Source organism: Cygnus atratus, chromosome 1, assembly GCF_013377495.2.
Source record: "Cygnus atratus isolate AKBS03 ecotype Queensland, Australia chromosome 1, CAtr_DNAZoo_HiC_assembly, whole genome shotgun sequence".
NCBI lineage: Eukaryota > Metazoa > Chordata > Aves > Anseriformes > Anatidae > Cygnus > Cygnus atratus.
The window spans coordinates 3787993-3810064 of NC_066362.1; the positions used below are offsets into that span (position 1 = coordinate 3787993).

Here is a 22072-nt window from a genome sequence, read left to right on the forward strand (position 1 = left end):
TGGGGTTTCCCTCCCCAGTGCCATACTGGTGAGCACTGGGAAGTTCAACATGGCTAAGTGCTGGATCCTGCACTTTGGCCACAACAACCCCATGCAGCGCTACTGGCTTGGGGCTGGAAAGCTGTGCAGAGGAAAAAGGACCTGGGAGTTCTGATTGATGCTTGCCTGAACATGAGCCAGCAGTGTGCCCAGGTGGCCAAGAAGGCCAGCGGCATCCTGGCTTGTAACAGGAACAGTGTGGCCAGTAGGAGCAGGGGGGTGATTTTCCCCCTGTACTCTGCTCTGGTGAGGCAGCACTTTGAGTGCTGTGTTCAGCTTTGGGCCCCTCACTACAAGAAGGACAACGAGGCCCTGGAGCGTGTCCAGAGAAGGGCTACGGAGCTGGTGAAGGGCCTGGAGCACAAATCCTGTGAGGAGCGGCTGAGGGAACTGGGGGTGTTTGGTCTGCAGAAGAGGAGGCTCAGGGGAGACCTTACTGCTCTCTACAACTATCTGAAAGGGAGGTGTGGGGAGCTGGGGGTTGGCCTCTTCTCACAGGAAACTAGTGATAGGACTAGAGGGAATGGCTTCAAGTTGTGCCGGGGAGGTTTAAGTTGGAAATGAGGAGACATTTCTTCTCAGAAAGAGCAGTCAGGCGTTGGGACAGGTAGCCCAGGGAGGTGGTGGAGTCACCGTCCCTGGGGGTGTTCAAAGAAAGGTTGGACGTGGTGCTTAGGGACATGGTTTAGTGGTGATAGTGGTTGTAGGGCGATGGTTGGACCAGATGATCTTGAAGGTCTTTTCCAACCTTAATGACTCCATATTCTAACTGGGATTCGGGGAAACACCGCGGCGTGAAAGGAAACGGGATGGCGGCCGCTCCCTCCTCCCGCCGCCAGGGGGCTGTAAAATGGCGGCGGGGCGGGCGGCGGGGCGCAGGCGCGGCCGCCTTGAGGGGAGCCGCTTCCCGGCTGCCTCAGCGGCCGGCTAATGGCGGCGCCGTGACGGGTGAGCGGCGGCCAGGCGGGCCCCGGCCGGTTCTGCATGCCCGGGGAGGCCGCCTTCGGGCTCCGGGGATGCGGGGAGGGAGGGGAGGGCGTTGGGTGAGGTGGGACGAGGGCGGCCGGCACCCTCCGGCTTCTCCCCTCGGGGGGGGGGGTGTAGGCCTGTGGGTGGGGGGGTTCCCTCAGGCCTCGGCCACTGCGTGGGCAGAAGCAGCAGGCTGCTTTTTTGTGTTATCGTGGTTATGGTGCCTCTGCTTGGCTCTCTGCCCCCCGTTTGGCACCATCTCCGCTTCCGTGTGGCAGGCAGGAGTTCAGTTAGTGCCTTGTTTTCAGCCTGTTCCCATGTGCATCAAAATGTGTCCCCTGTATGTACCCCTGCCTGTGCCCATGTTTATAATAACCCCAGTAATCCTGCCTTTTTCATAGAATGGGTTATTTTCTTGGTGAATTGTGTTCTACTGAGCCCTGATTGTTCCCATTCCCCTGCAGGATGAAATCTGCATTTTCTCTTTTTTTTTAAATTTTTGCTGAGCATGTCCCCCTTTGGGGTTACTGTCTCCTGCATCTAAGACTTTTCACATAAATTTAAACACATCTAAGAGAGATCTCTAGTTGAGCAGGTTCCCTGAAACATAACTATCTGTCACGTCGTTGGGAGCAAGGCCTTATTCTAATGAGTCTGTAATGTTTCACGGCGGAACGTTTATCAGTAATGTTCGTTCCTGCAGTAAAGTAGAAAGTTAAAGCTTTTGGCTGGAGAGAGACTGTAATCCAGGGCTAACAGAGGCTAAATAATTGCCTTACAGATTGTTCCACAGGTAATAGACCTCTGTTTACATTCACATTTTCTCTTCTTCCTTTCATGTTAGGCACAGTATCAGACAAAGTGATATATTTCATGTCACGTCACTGATGTTGTTACTTAGCTAATTTATATATATATATATTTCTGTGTCTGTTCAATGTATTTGTTAGGCCTTTACATGCTGTGAAAATAGTTACTTAAAAATAATTTGACAAAGAATGCTCTGGCAAGTATAATTATTATAAGAAAGATATTCTTTTTCAGCCTACACTGATGCAAAAAGTAGTGATGTTTACAAAGATGATTTGAACGTTGATATGTTTGTGCAGATAACTTTAATGTCAGGAGAGACAGGAGTTATTTTGTCTGGATCTGAAAGTCTTGCAGCTTGTGTAGTACTTGATGTTGGATTCTGTGGGCAACCTCCAAATGTTGGCATGGACTACAGTGTAGCTTCAGAACTTGAAATGATTGGTATCTAAAGCTACAAATGTAATTTTGGAAAGTTTCTGGCACCTGTTAACATTTGAAGAGTATTCATTACCTTTTGAAAGAGTTATTTTTGCACAGCCTTACCTATAGTCTGTATGTTTGCTACTAAGCAGAAAAATGTTATCACTTGGAATTCTCTCTGGTTTGGAAAAAAAGATTTCAAAATACATTGTACAGACATATCCACAGTAGTAGCAACTATGTACTGGGTGTAAGATTTGTTAAATAATCTGACATATATTTTTGTTTTGTAGCTTTAAATTGAAGAGAAAATGTCACTTTATGATGATTTGGGAGTTGAGACCAGCGATTCCAAAACAGAAGGCTGGTCCAAAAATTTCAAACTACTACAGTCTCAATTGCAGGTGAAGAAGGCAGCTCTCACTCAAGCAAAGGTATAGTACTTTTGTAATTTTGCTTTCTATTATTAAAACATCTTTTAATAGAAGTTTTTGACCTTAGGATACTGATTTGGGGTGATTTAGGATTTGTCTAACAGTTTGTAGCAAGGAGCCTAGCAAAACAGGTGGGGGGAAAACAAGATGCCTGTTTCTTGAAGTGTGTTCTAGGAAGTCTTGCAAGACTAAAATTGAACAAAGAAGTGATGTGTTTGCTGTGAGCCTCAAATCTTGTTACTTGGAGAGCCAAAAGTTCTCCTTAACTTTGAAGATAATGAAATTAAGCAGTTTTTTTTTTTTTCCAGAGTAGGCAAGGGTCATACTGCACTTGATAGTTGTTAGTACTGGTTGTTGGTCATTCTTTGCATTTGTATCAATTGTTATTTACCTACTTGCCTCATTTTATGCTTGTTGTTTTAAATGGGTTTAGGTACTAATGTGCAAATTGTTGTGCTTTGGAAATTTTTGCAGAAAATATATCAAGTATGCAAGAGAGAAAAGGAGTACAAGCTAATTCCTTGAGCTTCAACTATGACAGAGCCATTTTCTTTTTATTGCTACAGTATTTCACCCAGTTTCTTTAAACAGTGTTGATTGTTTGGTTCATGTGAGACACATCTATGTTCTCTGTGGTTTGAAGGGTCAAGAGTGAGATTACTTAATTAAAAAAGTAGTAGTGATACAGATACAGAATAATTATCTAAGCATAGCATTTTTTTTTTCTTTGCTGGATTTACTCCTAATTTGTGCTGATAAAGTTCAGAGCAGAATTTTGTTAGTTGGAAGAGCCTGCATGAATGAGATCTCAAATGTCTACTCTATTAGGTATTTTTTTATAATAATAGTAACAGAAGAATAGAATACGATTGGAAGATTGAAAATTCAAAATAGTTTGATACATTTTATTAGGTGGAAAAATACGACAAACACTAGAATTTGTCGTTAGAATAATTCTGAGCCCTTTCTTAAAAAAGTCCACTGGGTTCAAACTCAACTCAAGAGAGATCACCTGAACTTCTGATACATGGTTTTGGTCCTAGTCCAAACCATTTACTGTATGTTTTAGTACATATGCAAGCAAAGTTTGATCCCTCTCGCTTAAAAAGGGGAAGGTCTGCACTGGTTTAACTGAAGCTTTCTTTGAAGTATTGCATCAGATCTGTATTTGTGTAGTAGTTTTATAACCATAGTTGACAAACATCTGGCTTCAAGCTGAGTTGGCCTTTGCCACCACTAAGATATGAAATAAGCTAAGTTACCCACATCAGAAACATTTATGAGAAATATTGAGAATTACTGTATGTTGGTAAGTTTAAAATAAATGATATGTCGAGCTTTGCACAGTGAAGGATCTGATACTGGTTTTTATCCTTTAAAAAAGAAATTGGAGAATTCATCTTCAAGTATATAAATAAAGCTGCTTTTTAGAAAGCTATTTTGTTATATTTTGGACATTTTGTATTTTGGTCATTTTTTAGAGTCAGAGAACAAAACAAACAACAGTCCTTGCTCCAGTGATTGACCTGAAACGAGGCAGCTCTTCTGATGAGAGACAGATTGTGGACACTCCACCTCATGTAGCAGCTGGGTTAAAGGTAAGACCGAAGCAGATTAAAAGTTCATCTGTTAACAGATTTTTCTGAATTGCAATTCTTTGACTGCATTTTATTTTTGAATCGTCTTTCCAAGTGTTCAGAGAAGTGACCAGTTTCTGAAATTGATTTCCTCTGCTTAGAGGATCTTAAATGAGTGAATATCTCAGTTTGATAGGGACTTATGTGATACAGTGTGGAAGTACCCAGATGAAAGCACAGTTAAAATAAAACATTCCTTCTTGCATATTTCTGCTGGACAGCTTCACAGTATTTTGCAAAATGACAGTTTGGTCAGGTAAATAATGAAGGTAACTATAATTGCACCAGTGTTGGAACTAGACCGTTATATTAATAGTTATTAAAAATTGATGGCTTTTGTTTTGTTTTTTAAATTGGGCTTTTCGTGGTAAATAATTCAGAGAAACTTTGTCCCTGAAATTTTTTGAAAGGTGATGGTTCTGAAATAGTTCTTTCAGATAAGAGGAGAACTGTATGTCTATCTTTGGTATTGTATTAGTAGCAGATGATGAAAAAGACTAATGACATAGTCTGGAAGGACCCCTTGCAGATGATTGCAACAGCAAGACATATTTTCTAGTATGAATGAATGAATATTGAAAAAATTCTTGTCCGTGTCAATTTGCTGCTGATTTGTTTGATGGGGGGATTCTTTCTTCATGGAAAAATTTGAGATGATGAAAGACTAGGTGAAATGTTTTGAAGTAAAGCAAAGATTTCTTCCAATGCCAATAGGATTGGGATATTATTACTTAAATTATGTAAATTAGGAATTGAGTTCTCTGGGTTGGGAGTGAGAAGGAAGCGTTAAACTTTGTGTCCGACTAGATGTTGTTTTCAGATCTCACCTGACAAACATCACTGCTCTCCTTTTTCTCTTGTAAGGATCCTGTACCAAGTGGTTTTTCTGCGGGAGATGTATTGATTCCTTTGGCAGATGAGTATGATCCTATGTTTCCAAATGATTATGAAAAAGTGGTAAAGCGTCAGAGAGAGGAACGACAGAGGCAGCGTGAGCTGGAGAGGCAAAAGGAGATTGAAGAAAGAGAAAAGTAAGGCTTCGGTTTTAACTCGTGGCATATTGACTGCTAGGTAAAGAATAGTTACGTAAAGATTGATGTTTGTTTTCATTCCTCTGAAGAGTTTCAGGGATTTTTTTTAATTGAAAAATATTTTATGCTTTCAGATACAAGCACAATTTTTTTAAACTAATGTATTTTAGTTCTTTTGCTAAAATCACCTAACATAGCAGAGTCATAGGATTTATCATGTTTACATCCTCTTTGGCTCGTAATGAGCAATCTGAAAGACACTTGCCAAATTTGTTTATATTTACTGTTTTTCAATACTAGCAGCAGTATTTGGGTACTTCATTCATTGACATCAGACCTTGACCTCACAGATATTTTAGAGTATTTGATGTCAGTATAACCTGACTTCAGAAATACCTTTCAGTGCTCATCATGATAAACTATTTTTTTCTGCTTTTACATATGCCAGACTGACAAGTGAATCCATTTCAGTTTTAAAGACACAGCTTGCACTGCCTTTGAGAGGCATAGTTTCCTTTTTTTTTTTTAAATATTCTACACTCAGTTTAAGTAAGTTAATTGTATATTTATTACTCTTCTGTCTCCGGACAAAAGAAGACGCTACTTATTTTTAGGCATCTCAATGCCCTTTCCCTGGAATAAGAAATCTTTTTAATCTTATTAAAGAAGTTGAATGCAGGTTCAGTGTTCTATTGAAGTAGGTGGTAAACATCTGCCAGCCAGACAATAAGATACTACTTGTTCATTTTAAATGAAATTAATAAGCAATTTAATCATGTTATGAATTGCCTGAAGTCTGTGGAGTTAGAGGAGGCATATTCTATCTCCCTGTGTAGACCGTGGAAGTTAATATTTCTAATTATTTGGCCTCTTCTGTCTTTTGTTAGTTATATTCATTATTCTGGTGGAGGATGAGTGCCTGAGGCTCTGTCGTACTTTTCTCTAACTAGCACACAGGATCTTAGATTTCTGGGTTGGCATTTCCACAGTTTCAGTGTTGATTGCTATTTAGTCAAGGCCGTAACTTAGTACAAGCAGGGTGATCATTTAAGGTTTCTGTTACCTTCCTGTTGCTTGTATCCAACGCCTCTTAATTGTAGTCATTCAGTCAGTGTAGTCAGTTTGGACTAGACGCACTCATATGCTTCCTCGTTTCCATATATTCTCCTTGGCTGGCTTGCAAGTGGAAAATAATCTTCTTCCTTGGAATCCATCATATGTTTTAGAAAAAATATTCTATAAGGATAAAAGCAAAAAAAAAAAAAAACACAAAAAAAACCCTGAAAACAAAGGTGTTTACTTACAGCTCTATGAAAAACATGTTATGCCAATTAGAGCGTAGCTGTGTAATTCACACAGCAAAGGTGGTGGTATCATGAATTAAAGCAGAGTCAACTTCGTTTCTTATCCTAACTTACTGTGTCTCCTAGAAGACGTAAAGACAGACATGAAGCCAGTGGGTTTTCAAGAAGACCAGATCCAGATTCTGATGAAGATGAAGATTATGAAAGGGAGAGAAGAAAAAGAAGTAAGGGAGTTGTTCATTTTATTCGTGGGGGGAAAGAAAAGGAGAAATATGGGGAAGTTCACAGTCCTCTATTCATGTGTATCTCTGTTCTCAGCTGAGAGGCGTGCTGTTACTTCTGAGCCTTTAGAATAAACCTAGCATTTTGTTACGTCATAACTGTTTTAATACAGAAAGCGTTTTTTTTTTCCCATGGAGGGAGATGTCAGTTTAATTACTGGTGGAAAAAACCCTATTCACATTGCTTTGTTGATACCTATTTTAAGTTTCTGCATGGTGTGTAGGTTCCAGGAAAGAAGGGAAAGATGAGATTTAATCAGGCTATGAGAATCACAGTTGAGTTTTCACTGTTAGTGCTCGCCGTTCCTGTATTTGTTATCTGAATACCTTTAGAACTAGTTAGCAAGACGTGGATCTAGGTAATGACGTATCTTTGCATAAACAAAATTAAATTTTGTTCTTTTCAGCCACAAAGTTACAGTAAATAATTCAGCTCGGGTTTTATTTCAGAAAAGAAAATTTCTGACAAAGGACATTTAAAACATTTGCTCTACCTTGGAAGTTTGGGACTACGTTAAAATATTGTGCATTAAAATAGCAAAGGGGCTTTGTACTGTGCTCTTAGCAAAGTGTAGTTAATCTTGCACAGACTACCTTCTTCGTTTGCCTTAACTGAACAGTTGTAGAACTGAAGGTTTGTTTCCCTTGCAGTCTTTAATTTCGAAATCCTATGGAGTATGTTTATTAAAGATACAATATGTAGTACGTCACAGCAGTGTGAGGTTGCCTCCTCTGACGTGCCTTTCATTTGTTTCTAGTTAGTAACTCCGACTCCTCGGTTGCTGCTTTTCTGTTTACAGTGATGCATGTTAAGAGTTGGCTGGCAAGGAGCCAGCAGCTGTGTTAAAATTCAGCGAAGCTATTCCAAGCAGCAGAACCTAACCATACAAACATGTTCTCTTCCGTTTTCTTCATAGGTATGGGAGGGGCTGCTATTGCACCACCCACTTCTCTTGTTGAGAAGGACAAAGAACGTAAGTACAACAAACATTTTTCTGAAACCTGGTAATGTTGCTTGATGTTCACTCCACCTTCTAGTCAGTTAAGTCATCCTGCCATTCTTCTCATGTGGTTCTTTCTGATCCAAGGACCTGTGCTAGTTATTTGTTGATGGGGGAGAGGCTGTAGGGAGCCTGTGATATTACTGTTTCACATCTCTGTTCTAAAGGATAGTTTCTGTATTGCTATGGAAGCATTTTAGCAGGCTGGTTTTTTTTAGTGACTTTTTACTCAGGTAGATGGTGATAGGATGAGGAGGGATGATTTTAAACTACAAGAGGGGAGATTTAGATTAGATGTTAGGAGAAAATTCTTCGGTCTGAGGGTAGTGAGGCACTGGAACAGGTTGCCCAGAGAAGCTGTGGATGCCCCATCCCTGGAAAGTTCAGTGCCAGGCTCGATGAGGCCCTGAGCAACCCGATCTAGTGGGTGGTGCCCCTGCCTATGGCAGGGCGGTTGGAACTAGATGATCTTTAAGGTCCCTTCCAACGTGAGCCACTCTATGATTTGTGACGTAAACGAAGAAATGTTACAGATAGATTTCTTTAGGTAAGTTAGAAACCTTGGCAGTACAGAGAGAGATTTTTTTCCATTGTCCTTTGTACTTTATGAATGCTTTTTCTAAAGTGGTCATGCACTACAGACAGTTTTGTAAGTCTTCAGTGGATGCGTTATCTACTGAAGAGTTGGTTGTGTGTCTGCTAGGGTTTCACTTAATGAATTTAGGTTGACGGTTGGAGTTGTCCACTAGATGGCATAATCTTGCCGAAAGAACAAAACTGCTTCTTTTTTGCATGTCTGATTATTTTACATTTTTAAATTATACAACATGCTGTTCGTTATTTTATGTTGTTAAAAATAATGAAAAAGCATATTGTGCACCTAAAAGACTTCCCTTTGGAAGTCCAGTTTTTATTTAAGAGAGTATTTAAATAAAAAATGAAGCTTGGCAGAGTAAGTGAATGATATAACAGTGAAAGCATTTGAAGTGTGTAAACACTAAAAACAGAAAGAGATTGTTTTGAGTCAGTAATTAAGAGCAATTGAGTGGTGTCAAGGAAAAATAAATATAGGCTGGAAATGGTAGAAATATTGTAAGGGGGAGAGCTCTCAAAAAGTGAGATGATCTCACACGGAAATCTTTGTACTGCTTGTTACTCGACACCCAAAGCTAGGCTAGAAAAACCTCAGAAAATATTACTGTAGCAGAAGTCCCATAGTCCAGTCTGTCTGCTGCTTAAATAGGGATTTTTTTTCCTCATACAGTGTTCTCAAACTTCACATCTGACATTGGAAAGTTACAAACACTAGTTCACAAGAAAATAATCTATAATGAAGTCAGTGTAAAAGTCCATAGATACATTCCAAAGTGTGTTCGGCATATTTTCTTTAGTGTTCTGTAGGTTGTGTTTTGTTTTGTTTTTTTTTTTTTACTTTTTTCAGTTTGACTTGTCAGTAGAAGATAGTACAATAATCTAATCAGTATGATGTATATATTATATACACATCCATCCCCCAGAAAACATTTCAGTTCAAAATTTGTCAGTAAGATCTCTTAAGGCTGTGCAAACATTTTGCTTTGAATTTAGTTTTTTGAGAGACTGATTTCTCCTTTGTGTAAATGTACAGTGTTCTTTTCTTTGCAGCCCTCAGGCCCCAGGCTGTGTGCATTGATAAAATTTTTTTGTCATAATCATGTTCTGATGAATGGAGCTTTAAGTTTGCTTGTACTCTGTCTAGATAAACTAATTGTAGTGCAGGTGGCCTCTTAATGTTTCTTTTTGTCACTTGATAAGTAAGAGTTATCTATACAAACTCCTGTATACAAACTCATTCTATGAGGAAAATCCAGAATAACTCTTTAAATCTTGGTTGGTGAGGGGGGTAGAGAGGGAGAGGGAAGGAGATGGAGATGTGGGGATGTTAAAGCTGCATATGCAAAGAAAATATTATTCTGATTTGGATTTGTGTGGACTTTGTTAGTATTAAAGGAGAAAAAAATACAATTTGCAGATGGAGATCTTTCTCTGGATTAAATTTGAAGGTACAGTGCTGTAGTGTTCATAACAAATAGGTAGTTCAACATAGTTTAGTGAATAAGCAAGTGTCTCTTTTCTTCAGCTGTAGCATCATTCCCATTCGAAGAGGAGTCAAGACCTCGGGCACCATCTTCTAAAGCAGCTATTCCTCCTCCAGTGTATGATGAGCCAGACAGACCTCGTTCCCCCACGGGACCTAGCAACTCTTTCCTTGCTAACATGGGGTAAATGTTTGACATGTTTACATTCTGTGGAAAAAAAAAAATATTAGAAGGTGGTGGAAACCAAAAGTTAAAATAGTTGTCCGTAGAGAAGAACACAACCCATTGCGTGTGTATGGTTAGTCTGAGTGCAAGTAGTCCTAACTGACCGGATGCAGAAAAAGCAGTGGATTTACTTGAATGAGAGAAATGCATTTGAGGTGGCTGTGTTCGAGGCTGTGCTTTCAGGGTAAGTTTTGGAGCCACGTTCCAGTATAAAGTGTTTATGGCTTGTACAAGCCAAGCTAATGTAGTTTGCAGGAAAGCACAGATGGCATTTTAGGTCCTCTAGGTTTCTTTTCCAGCTTTGTCCTAAATTTGTTACGTACCAATGGAAACCATTTCAACTCTGGTTTGTTTGTTTGTTTCTTCCAAAATTCAAAGCACATTTGCATGATTGTGGCAGCAGCTGTGGCTGCAAATCTATCTGTTCACTTTTCTGCCTTGGGTTAGCGTTGTGTAATGCTTGTGTTACTACTGTGGTGGCAAAGTGAAGTCAAAATTATAGTTAAAAACAGGTTAAAAAACCCCTTTTGAAAGGTGCAGTGGTTAGCTATGGCCCCCTTATCAGTCATATTGAGTGTTGCAGAAGTGCAGCCTCGTTGATCCAAATTGCATGCAGGAGGAACACAGCCCTAAAATTATGGTTTATTACATTATTACACTACATTTTTGGTTTTGGAGACAGTTTTTCATGCAGCTTTTTTTTAACGGAAACATTTTTTTTACATTGCTCAGAAAAATTATAAATTAGTAGTGCTGGTGGACCAATTTATGTATTGTTACTGCCTCTAGTTAGCTCTACCCTGGAGCCTGCACTTCACTGAAAGAAGTGCTAAAAATATTACCTAACCTGTCTTATTCTGACTACACAGTTGGCTGCTGCTTATTTTACGACTCAGTGTCCTGACCTTTAAGCACTGCATAGACTTTTTAGCCTTTTTTTAATGGGCCTTTGTATGTTTCATATGGTATGGCTAGAAAATGGTCGTGTAGTCACTGATCCGAAGTTTTCTGTGCAACATGCCTGTTGGTAAAATGGGGGTGACCGAGAGTAGAATATTTACTGCGGTGTAAACTGCTGCACCATGACATTTCTTTTATGCCTTGCCCCGTCCAGCAAAGGTTGCCGAAGAAATACCAACAAAGATGGTACTTTTAAATAGATGAGGGAATCATTGCCTCTCTGAGTTCCTGACAATTCAGAAAGGAGAGACATGTAAATCAATACTAAGAATATCCAGGTTGTCATAGGAAGGGCTAGCAAAGCTGTGTACTTTGGAGCTTATGTAGAGTTCAAAACAATAGATAGTAGGAGTAATCTAATGTGGGAAACAGATGGTTCCTCATGTGCCTTTTCTCTCAAGCTTTTGATACCAGCCACTGACAAAGATAAGAAACTGAGCTAAATGGACCTTGATGTAATATGTTGTGTGACTTACTGTGGAGTTTATGATGCTGACTTGCACTGCTAATAGGAGTTTGGTTGTGTTTGGAAAAGTATGAACAACTTTTGAGTATTTGAGCACTCTTGAGAAAAGCAGTGGTGATGTTCTTGCGAGAAACCTTTACTAACTGATGCTTTTTCTTTTTGCAGAGGGACAGTAGCTCATAAAATCATGCAGAAATATGGTTTCAGAGAGGGTCAGGGGCTGGGAAAGCATGAACAGGGGCTGAGCACAGCACTGTCAGTAGAGAAAACAAGCAAGAGGGGTGGCAAGATCATTGTTGGCGATGCTACAGAGAAAGGTAATTTTGTCCTGTGTCAATAAGTTTGTAAAAAAAAAAAAAAAAAAAAAATGGTCGGGGAAATAATAGCTCAGGCTCAGTGGGAGCTCCTGGATTTCTGTTTGCCATCTGTCCTAGCAGAAAATGCTAGTTAGTTGGAAGGACTCCTGTTATCTTCCTGTGGAAATTCATCTTTCTTGGGGGTGATTTTCTACGAATTATTTTAGCTCATTCTCCCCTTTCCCTATCAGCTGTCCTCCTTTAGTGTTCAGAAGCCTCTGCCTGTACCTTCTCTTCAAGGGGTGATTCTGCTCTGCTTCTCTGGTTTTTTCCATGTCATGGGCATTAGATACTATCCTCGTTTCCCTGCTGTTGTTGGATCTAGAGGATACATTTAGGCTTACTAGAACAGCACTTCTGCCTTAGCACAAGTGTTGGAAGTCAGGAGATCTGATTTTTTAGTTCTTAGTGGATCTCTTGCAATTTTGAACTTACAAATGACTTCTGTGAAAGAAATAGTACATTGTCTCTGTTCTCTGTGGCAATGATTTTTCTGCTTATTGTCCTTCCAAGTAGCTACAAATTCTGAAAAAACTCCTCACCAATATGAAACTGCATTTACTGGCTTTTATTTCACTGCTAGATAAGAGTAAGATTTGATAAAAGGCCCCGTGTGAGCTTTAAATCTGCTTCAGCCTTAAATTATTCCATGATTCACTTTTCTCTCTTCATAGCAGATGCAACCAAGAAAACGGATTCTAACCCGTTGACTGAGATACTGAAATGCCCAACTAAAGTGGTGTTACTAAGGGTGAGTTGTGAGTAAGGGGTCGTGTCTTGATATTTTCAGTGTACACAACTGGTTTAATGCTTTAACCTGTGCTCCTATTACAGCAACTGTACAAGCTTGGACAATTCTGTCCTGCACCTACATAGTGCTCTGTGGAGAAAATATGCCTTCCTGAGATATGACTTGTGACTATAAATCAACGCTGATTTAGATTACACAGTGACCACGTCGCAGTGTCTCAGTCCTAGGGAACTATCTAGCCCTGTGGCAATTGACAGAATGGTTTTTGACCTGGTAAACACAAGCGTAGGGAGTTCATGTTCACAGCTGCATGCATCCGTGATCTGTTGACGTAACTGTCTCTTCAGACAACATCCAATGTGTTGTTTATCGTTTAAACTTTCAGAACATGGTAGGTGCTGGGGAGGTGGATGAAGATCTAGAAGTTGAAACAAAGGAAGAATGTGAAAAATACGGCAAGGTTGGGAAGTGTGTCATCTTTGAGGTAAGAGATGGTCTCTCTGGCTGCTCCAAAAGTGAACTGGGTATCTGTCTCACAGGACTGGAATGCTACTGCTGTACAGAAGGGGCATAGATTAGAAGATCTGACGGGGTCATTTGCTCTGTAGTGATTCTATATTTTTGATATATGTAAGGTACAAACTTTTAATGTCAGAAAATGGGCAAAATCCCTGGGTGTTGTGGTTTTGGAACCTTCTTAGTTCCTCCTGCTAAATTAGGCTTTGAGTTGTTTATAGGGTTAGGTTGTAGAAGCTTCTCAATCCAGTTGATCTGAAAGATTTTCTTAGAGAAAGGGGACACAAGGTTGGCAGTATTCAACCTCCCTTTGGCAACTGGAGAATTGAATTATACCTGCTTATTTTCGTAGTGTTCTTCTCACTACTTTTGTGAAGAACAGTGAGGTAAAACAATAGTTTTATTACTGTTCTAATCACTTTTTTTTTTTTTTTTTAGATTCCTGGTGCCCCTGATGATGAAGCTGTAAGAATATTTTTAGAGTTTGAACGGGTTGAATCTGCAATTAAAGGTAGGTTACTAAATTGTGTCACAGTAATTTTGGAGTTCTCTTCTTCAAAGAGATTAAACAGTCCCACTCATTAAACTGTTTAGCTAAAGAAATCTTTAGTTTACTGAGTTGCTGCTTGCTGACCTGTTTCTGGTTTCAATTTCAGCTGTTGTGGATCTAAATGGAAGATACTTCGGAGGCCGAGTGGTGAAGGCTTGTTTCTACAACCTGGACAAGTTCAGAGTACTGGATCTGGCAGAGCAAGTTTGACTTTAAAAATCTAGCTCGAGGTGTCTGTCACTGTTTTGGCAATCATGTTTTCAGCAGTAGGCTGGGAATAAAGAAGAGAAAGCAGCTTTCCTAGCAAACTGGAAACAAGCCTCATTGAATGGATTTTTCGCATTCGTTGTGACTTCATTTTTTTTGTAATATAAAGCCCTTTGAAAGTAAGATTCACGTCTGTGTGTTTTTGAATTGCACAATTCTGCTTATTGCTCTGGGAATCCTGTTTTTTTGAGCTTTCAGATGACTTCATTCATTTGAAATCCCACTGCTGAGGAAATGCTTTGTCTGTATTCCTGCTTTCCTTGTTCTGGTGCTTCATCACGGAGTCCCTGTGCTGCATCCACAATAAGTGGGAAGCTTTGGAAAAGGACTGTGTGCTATCATGCTTCTCTTTCCTGATGATATCTCTGAGTTCCAGCCTTGCTCATAAGTCCTCCGCCTCTGCACATCAGAGTGGTTTGGGGTCGTTGGACAGTTGGCAGCTAGTTTGTTCTCTCCTGACTCCAGGACAATACTTCCTATGCCAGAATGGAGAGTAGAGTAACAAGCAATGAGTCTGTATTTCTTCCCAAATCCAAAGAAAATACATGTTTAACCCAGGGAAATGGAAGGAGGAAGGAATTTAAAATACTTAACCATTTGAATTGGAATGAGTGGACTGTTAGCAGATGCTCCGTACTGTCAGGCAGTCTTTGCTAGAAGTATCCAGAGTTAACTGTTGTTGAAATGCTATAGGTAGAACTGAAACTCATTCTTGTACCTGGCCAGCTGTCAGAGTCTCACTTCCTCTGATGTCATGTGTAGGTAACTAATTTTTGTATAATTGATTCACGCCTCAATAGGAAGCAGTGGAAGAAAATTCTCATAAAATCCGAACAGTGGAAAAACTAAACTTCTAAACACTACAACTTTTCAATCTGATGTAAAATAACACATAGCATTCTGCTCCAGGTTTTACGTTCGCTTTTTGTTTGGGAACAATATGCGACTAAGAGGTGGCTAGGCAATGGTGGGGATCGTCTCTGCTCCATTGCATCTAGAATTGCCACTGAAATTGTATGGATATTAAAACAGAAGAGAGCTCCGAGGGCATTTTAGCTGTTTGGAGGTTGATGCTGGATGTCTTTTTCCTGTTATACACATGTACTGGGGAGGGGATATAGACCTGTAGTTGATCAATGCTGTGAGTATCTCCAGTTACTGCCCTTTTATTAAGTTTTGGCTGCAGATCCATATGGCAAACCCGTGGTCTTGTTTTCCGCTTACTTTGTCTGTGTTCCAACAACCTCTGTACAAACATTTGCCTGTAAAACAGAAAACGATTTTTAAAAAAAACTTGTATTTTACCTGCCGTGTGTCAGCTTCCTTACTGTCCTCTTCTGTTGCCTGCCCTCCAAGTCGGTCACTTCTACGACGTGTGCTGTTGTTGGCAATAGCTGCAGTCCTCCACTAGAAAAACCTCGCTGCAGCAGAGGTGAAGAACCAGCCTGACTAACACTAAAACCACAGGACTTGGGGCAATAACAGAATCCACAGTGTGTTATTGACTCTGCTGTCAGTTTTCTCTTTGACCTTGAGCAACACATTAAAGCCCTTGCTACTGTGTAGGAAAATGAAGAAATTAGCCTAATACGAATTAGCATGGATTTGCTTACAGGAGTCACATAATTTGAATGTCACGCTGCGGAAAGTTACCCACTGGTAACCCATTTAGTTACCCGCTGGTAACCTGTTTAGTGTGATCTGAACTTAGCTTGAAATATGACTTGGCTTTGAGCAACATGATTAATTTACAGCTTTTCTTTCAGCAAACACTGCTGTTCCGAGTGACTAGCCGTGAGCATTTCCTGAAGTATGCAGACTGTTGTTTTTGTCTTCTAATTAGCTGTTCTACCTTTTTCTCTGTAATACCAGCTTCCAGTTTAGTGTGTTTGAGATCGTCTTTTTTTCTAGGAGCCGCTTTACTGGCAAGCTCTGTACTATTTAGTCATAAAACTCCCTTATTGCTGATGACTAGTGACTAATATTTATCTCTGGAAACAGAGGGGAGGTGACTTATGGTTTAGTGATTTGCATAGGGGAGAGATAATCTTTAAATAAAATATTAATCTGTACCATGGGGTCACTGAGACAGCTTACCTCCTCTCGAAACATTAGCGGATGTACATTGCCTTAATTTTATCTCCTTGTAGGTATTTGTTTTGCTGGTGCAGTACAAATACGCAATGTTGGAGTCTGGTTTGTAAGCAGTTGTCCTCTAGGTGCTGCCACAGTAAATGCAAGTACATACAAGGATGTGGCAACTTGAAAACGATCAGACATGCTGACCGGGGTCCTGAGGCAGACATTATTTGTGATTAAATAATATAGCTTATAGCAAGGTTGGTTTTTTTTGTTTGTTTGTTTGTTTTTTCAAATGCACATTCTTCCACTTAACCTGTGTTGATGTGCTGGCTCAGGCTTTGTCAGATCAGGCTGTATCTTTCATGCCTTTAAAATTTGCATCTGAAGTCTGAATTTGCTCCTTTACTTCCTGCCTCCTCTGGAAACTGTTGTTTTTCTCTATTTGTATTTTCTATTTCTATTTTTTATTTCCATTTTTTCCCTCCATGGTTCATCAGCACCCTCTCAAAAAGCTCAGCAGCGCTTAGTTTGGAGCTCTTTGCTACACCTACAAAGTTCTTTCAGTGGTTTCTTTGACTTTTCTTTCTTGAAATTATGCACCTACGTTTTTCTGTAAGGTACATGGCAAACATATTTTCCTAACTGTGGTCTAAAGAAGTAATATTTTTATTTGTCTTTTATTTCTCTAATATATTTATTTCTTTTCTGATGCCTTAAAAGACCATGATTACAGAAAATGAAGAGAATAGTGACCTGTTAAGGGATGCTTGCCTTATTGGCAGTACAGCATTGGTTATACAGCTTTGGATGATGTCTTTGGTATTTTTCAGGCCTGGTGTCCTAAAGTTAAGCTTCAATTCCATGTTTTAAGTACCCTTGTAAATACTCTGATTCTCTGGTGTGCTGAATAACTGAATCTCCTCCCAGGCTAAACACGAACAGTTCATTACTTCCAGGAATCTAGATTAGATGCTACTTAAGGGAGATTTGGCAGTGTCCTGATGCTAACAGCAAGCTGAGAGGGACGTGTGGGACGTGTCAGCTGGGAGCTGCACAAGGTGCCCCTGGTGTGTTATCCACCCTGAAGTCGAAAAAGCAGGGATTTGCATAGCGGCATAGCCGTTCGCTGCCTTTTTCTTTTCCGAAATTCCAACAGCAATTGCTGTTTTAGTAGCAGGGAAGCACTGCCTTCATGCTTTTGTAGTTTTTATAACCCCGAGATTTCATTCCCGAGTGCTATTTCAGAGCACATCATTTCGAACACAGGTTACGACTGCATTTTCTTATGTGCCCTGTTCTGTATTTAGCCTGTGTTGAATTTCAGCTGTCAGTTTATCACTTGCCCACTTACTGTCAGACTAAAGAATTCCGATGAGCTCACAGGGAACATGTTAAAGTTTTAAATTACTATTGTCAAAATCCAAGCTTGACGTGCTAATATTACATGAAAGGTGAGAACTGTTGCCTCAAAGAACTTGCTGTGTAAAGAGCGATCCAAAGAGGGAGGGGAGGCAGGTACAAAAGTCTCTTGCCTGAGGTCATGCAGCAGGTTGGTTGCAGGGCTGGGATTACACCCTATCGCCCTACACTTGCAGCTATGCAACCAAATCCAAATTCCTCGTGGAGGAGTTGCTTTTTACTTTGAGGGCAGGAAATAGTAAGGGTTCTTAGACTTCAACTTCAGACTCTGAAGCAAGTTCAGTTAAAGAGGAAAGTCGAATGATGCACTGTCCTCACAGCACTTAGTGCAGAAAGAGGCTCTGAACAAGACTTGGATTCATCCTATGTTAAATTAAAGGTAGTAATTTGTTAAATTAAAGATAACTATTTTTTTCCAAAGTTTGTTAAAACGGAGTTAGACTTTATGATGAGCTATTCCCTTAATTACCCAGAGCTCATCAAAATAACACCCTTTGTACTTCTGAAGCATATTTCCTGTGAGACAGAACCGTGATATAAATAGTAAAATAGTAAATAGCTGTTGATTTTATGGAGGAGGTTGAGATAAGCCATGCACCAGCAGCGTCTTGGCAGCTGCCACAGGAATGTCAACCACAGGACCAGGAGGCTGAAATTCCGGGTGCTGCTTAATCAGCGTGAAACCGTGCATCCTGCAAATAATTCTGCGTGTGTCATGCGGATCCGTGAGAAATGGGTGAGTCGCAGCTTACCTCAAGTTGTGAATTATTGATAATCTTTTAGAAGATGGAAAAAATGTTATTGCTGCTTCTATTTCTGCCAGGAGATGCAGCAATAAGAGTATAGCACTTAAAATATTTTTTTTTTCTTATTTTTCTCCACTATGAGAGCACCAACAAGCAGGCACGGCCAGCTGGAGTGGGCTGCGATGTGAAGTGATGCACCACCAAAATCCATGAAGTGCTTATAATTGACTTCTGGATCACATGGAAAATCATGAATGTTTCTGGTCTGTCAAAACAGGTCTTTCATTTCCCATAATCTCATGTCTGTAGAGTGATTGAGGTGGGAAGGGACCTCTGGGTCCAGCTGTTCCAACCTCCCTGCACCTGCAGAAAAGATCTGCTTCCTGATGTCCAGAGGGAACCTCCTGTGCTCCAGTTTGTGTCTGTTGCCTCTTGTCCTATCAGAGCACCACTGGAAACAGTCTGCCTCCATCATTCTTGTGCCTCCTTTAAGGTATTTATATACATGGATAAGGTCTCCTCTGAACTGTTCCTCCTCTTCTAGGCTGCTTCCTTGCAGCAAGGGCTCGTTGCTGGCTCTCGTTCAACCTGGTGTCATCCACCAGGACGTTCAGGTCCTTTAGCAGAGCTGCTTTCCACATGGGTGGCCCGCAGCAAGTACTGGATCTCTGGGGTTGTTCTTCCCAGGGTTGTGCTGGACTTTGTTGGACTCCGTGAGGTTCTTGCCAGCTCATTTCCTCAGCCCCTTGAGGTCCCTCAGGATGGCAGCAGGACCCCCAGGTGTATCGGCCACTCTGTTTTATATCATCAGCAAAGTTGCTGAGGTACACTGCCCCATCATCCAGCTCATTCACAAAGATTTTAAATAGGACCCAGTACCAGCCCCTGGGGTATGCTGCTGGTTGGTGGCCTCCAGCTTGGCTTTGTCCCACTGGTCACCACCCTCTGGGCTCAGCTAGTTCCCAGTTCACCTCCAGATTCTGTTGGCATGGTCCTGGGCAAGCAGCTCTAGATGGCCCTGGCAAGGGGCTGAACCAGATCTTCTCCAGAGGTCCTTTCCATCCTCAGCTGGTCTGTGGGATACTCCTGTGAGGATCTTATGGGAGGCAACGTTAATTAAAAGCCTTCCTGAAGTCCACGTGGACAATATCCACAGCTCTCACATCATCTGCCAGGCATTTTGTTGTAGAAGTTTATGGAGTTGGTCAAGCACGAGGAGGGCTATGAAGATGCTCAGAGGGCTGGAGCCTCTGTGCTGTGGAGCCAGGCTGAGGGAGCTGGGGGTGCTCAGCCTGAAGAAGAGAAGGCTCCGGGGAGAGCTCCCAGCGGGTTGCCAGGGCCTGAAGGGGCTGCAGGAGAGCTGGGGAGGGACTCTGTGTGGGGGGTGTGGGGATAGGACAGGGGGAACGGCTTTAAACTAAAAGAGAGGAGAGTTACGTTAGATATAAGGAGGAAATTCTTCACTCAGAGGGTGGTTGGGCCCTGGCCCAGGCTGCCCAGAGGGGCTGTGGCTGCCCCATCCCTGGGGGTGCCCAAGGCCAGGCTGGATGGGGCTGGGGGCAGCCTGGGCTGGTGGGAGGTGTCCCTGCCCACAGCAGGGGCTGGGATGAGATGGGCTTTGAGGGCCCTTCCAGCCCAAACCAGTCTGAGATTCTGACTTCCCCTTGATGAATCCATGCTCCCGTTAATTTTCTTCCTTATGTTCCTGGAAACTGTTTCCAGGATGAGCTGCTCCAAAATTTTAGAAATCAATGTAAATAATCTAAAAATTGGAAAAGTACGAGAGCATCCATACGGCTGAGGGCTGCCTGCAGATGCATCTAGCACTGATGAAGTGATCCTGACCAGGTACAAGGCTGCAACCTTGCTCCTTTCCCAATAAACCAAGATCTTCTCCTGACCGCAGAGAACTGATTATGTTGCTTACAAGCACCCTCTGGTCCAAGAACTGCAGCACTACGCTACGCTATGCAGCAATGATTGGGCTCCCTAGGGGAATGCATGCCTTCAGGTGATGAGGCACTTGTCCTTAGAAGAGGAGTGGGGACTGATTGTGTTAGCAGTGCTCGCAGTCTGCTAATTTGCCATCAGCAGAGCAATGAGAACCTACAGCCTATTTGCAACTGGAAGGTTTGCATGCTGTTTTGAAAGCCCCTGTGTTTCTTCAGGTTCTATTTGGCTTTCTAAATCTTCTATTTGTGTTCCCATATAGAAGGAGACCCTTCGGGAGGGACAGGCATCGTGACAGGTTGTCACACCACTGCTTCTAGGTCCACCCACTGGCCAAACTCCAGCTACTGCTCGGTGGCAGTCAGGGTGTGAGTTCAGGCTTCTGCCCTGTGCCAGAGGAAAGAATTGAGCTTTTGTGAAATTCTGGGACTGTCAGCCAGGAGCTTTGGCTTTCTGATGTGCTGAGCTACGGAGGAGGTGGGTTTTTCATAGATGGGTTTGAGAATAGCTCCCAGGCTTGGGAATTTTTTTGGTGCGTCCTATTGGCAAGACTTCTATTAAATGGCTTTCCTCACCCTGTGATGCTGAAGATTTCATTCTAGATGTGTAGCCGTTAAACAGCAATTTCAGAGCCTTTATCACCTGATCAGTTTTGGCTTATATGTGAAAGATCAGTATTTTTTCTCACTGCCTCGGGGCCTACCTTGTGTGATTCACAGGCTGCCCTCTCCTTTGAAAACTTCCACAGACCTTCAGAGATGTGAAGGCTTTGAGATTAGTTTGTGGGTTAAAACCATCAACAGGGAGGCACTGATGGCAGCAAGTACTGAGTGCTCAACCTCAGGAGCAAACACTTCTCACTGTTCCCAGGGGCTTTTCTCCTGTTGGAAATTCTCCATTTGCTGTACTCTGGTCTCTCCAGCAGCCTGCTTTGTGTCACCCACCAGTGACTTTCCTAAAGACTGAAATATGGGGGCTCAGTGCAAAATCAGTGTGATTCTCTCCCCTTACAGCGTGTTCCTCCAGAGGACAGAAGAAGAGACTACAACGCAGCAGAACAACAGACTGATTATTGTATCTGCTCTGTGAATAATGGACTCTGCTCTCCGAGACTCCGGCACTTGTTTCTCTTGAATGCTGTACACCAGATCCAAATCTTTTGGAATTAACATGTAAATACTTTATCCTGTGTTTATTCATATTGTGGTAGTGCCAGGGACCAGCTGCAGGTCAGCTTAGTGCTGTGTAACTGGGAGGGGAAAAAAAGGTTCTGCAGAACGTTGTTTGCACACCACCACTGACTTCTGATAATCTGTACCAGGGACTTCTGCAAAGTCCAGCTGGAGATGCTCAGGCAGCTCCTGGAAGGACACGTGGTGCTTGATGGGGTGTTTAATAGGTGAACCACATCTCTCTTTTGGCCCAAAACTGCATTTCAGGCACTAGTGGGTTTCACCTGGGGTGTAGTTTAGTGGACAAGTACAGCTGCTTTTATTTTTCTCAGTGTTGGCTTGCTGGAGAAAACTCTGAGCTGAGGAGGGGGAGTGCTGGTGCTGGGGGGTAATGGATGAGATGTGTTTTTGGGTATTTTGAGGTGCTGGTTGAATAACTGGTCTGTGAGAGAGGAGGCAGGTCTCATGGGAAATCTGTTATCTGTGCCTGTTACACGTTTGCAGAGTGAGTTTGGAAATGAACCTTTACCTCAAAGGACTACAGTGACATTTTATGCATCGTAGAGGAAGACAGGATTTTCCAAGTATGCAAAAATTGTCAAGCA

General features: G+C 41.6%; 1 protein-coding gene across 4 annotated transcripts; it reads left to right on the forward strand.

Annotated features, from left to right (window-relative positions):
* The first annotated feature begins 897 nt into the window (after positions 1-897).
* Positions 898-15402, forward strand: RBM17 (RNA binding motif protein 17). Of its 4 annotated transcripts, none has more exons than XM_035549386.2 (12): positions 898-987; positions 2535-2675; positions 4157-4273; positions 5177-5343; positions 6774-6871; positions 7846-7902; positions 10049-10190; positions 11824-11975; positions 12692-12765; positions 13151-13249; positions 13720-13792; positions 13938-15402. In XM_035549386.2, the coding sequence occupies exons 2-12, from the start codon at positions 2553-2555 to the stop codon at positions 14039-14041; spliced, it is 1206 nt and encodes a 401-aa protein (XP_035405279.1). In that variant the 5' UTR covers positions 898-987; positions 2535-2552; the 3' UTR covers positions 14042-15402. The 4 variants fall into 4 exon arrangements, with proteins under 4 accessions (XP_035405279.1, XP_035405278.1, XP_035405280.1 ...); XM_035549385.2 differs by having other exon boundaries at positions 909-987; positions 12689-12765; XM_035549387.2 differs by having other exon boundaries at positions 909-987; positions 6777-6871; positions 12689-12765.
* Positions 15403-22072: the final 6670 nt, after the last annotated feature.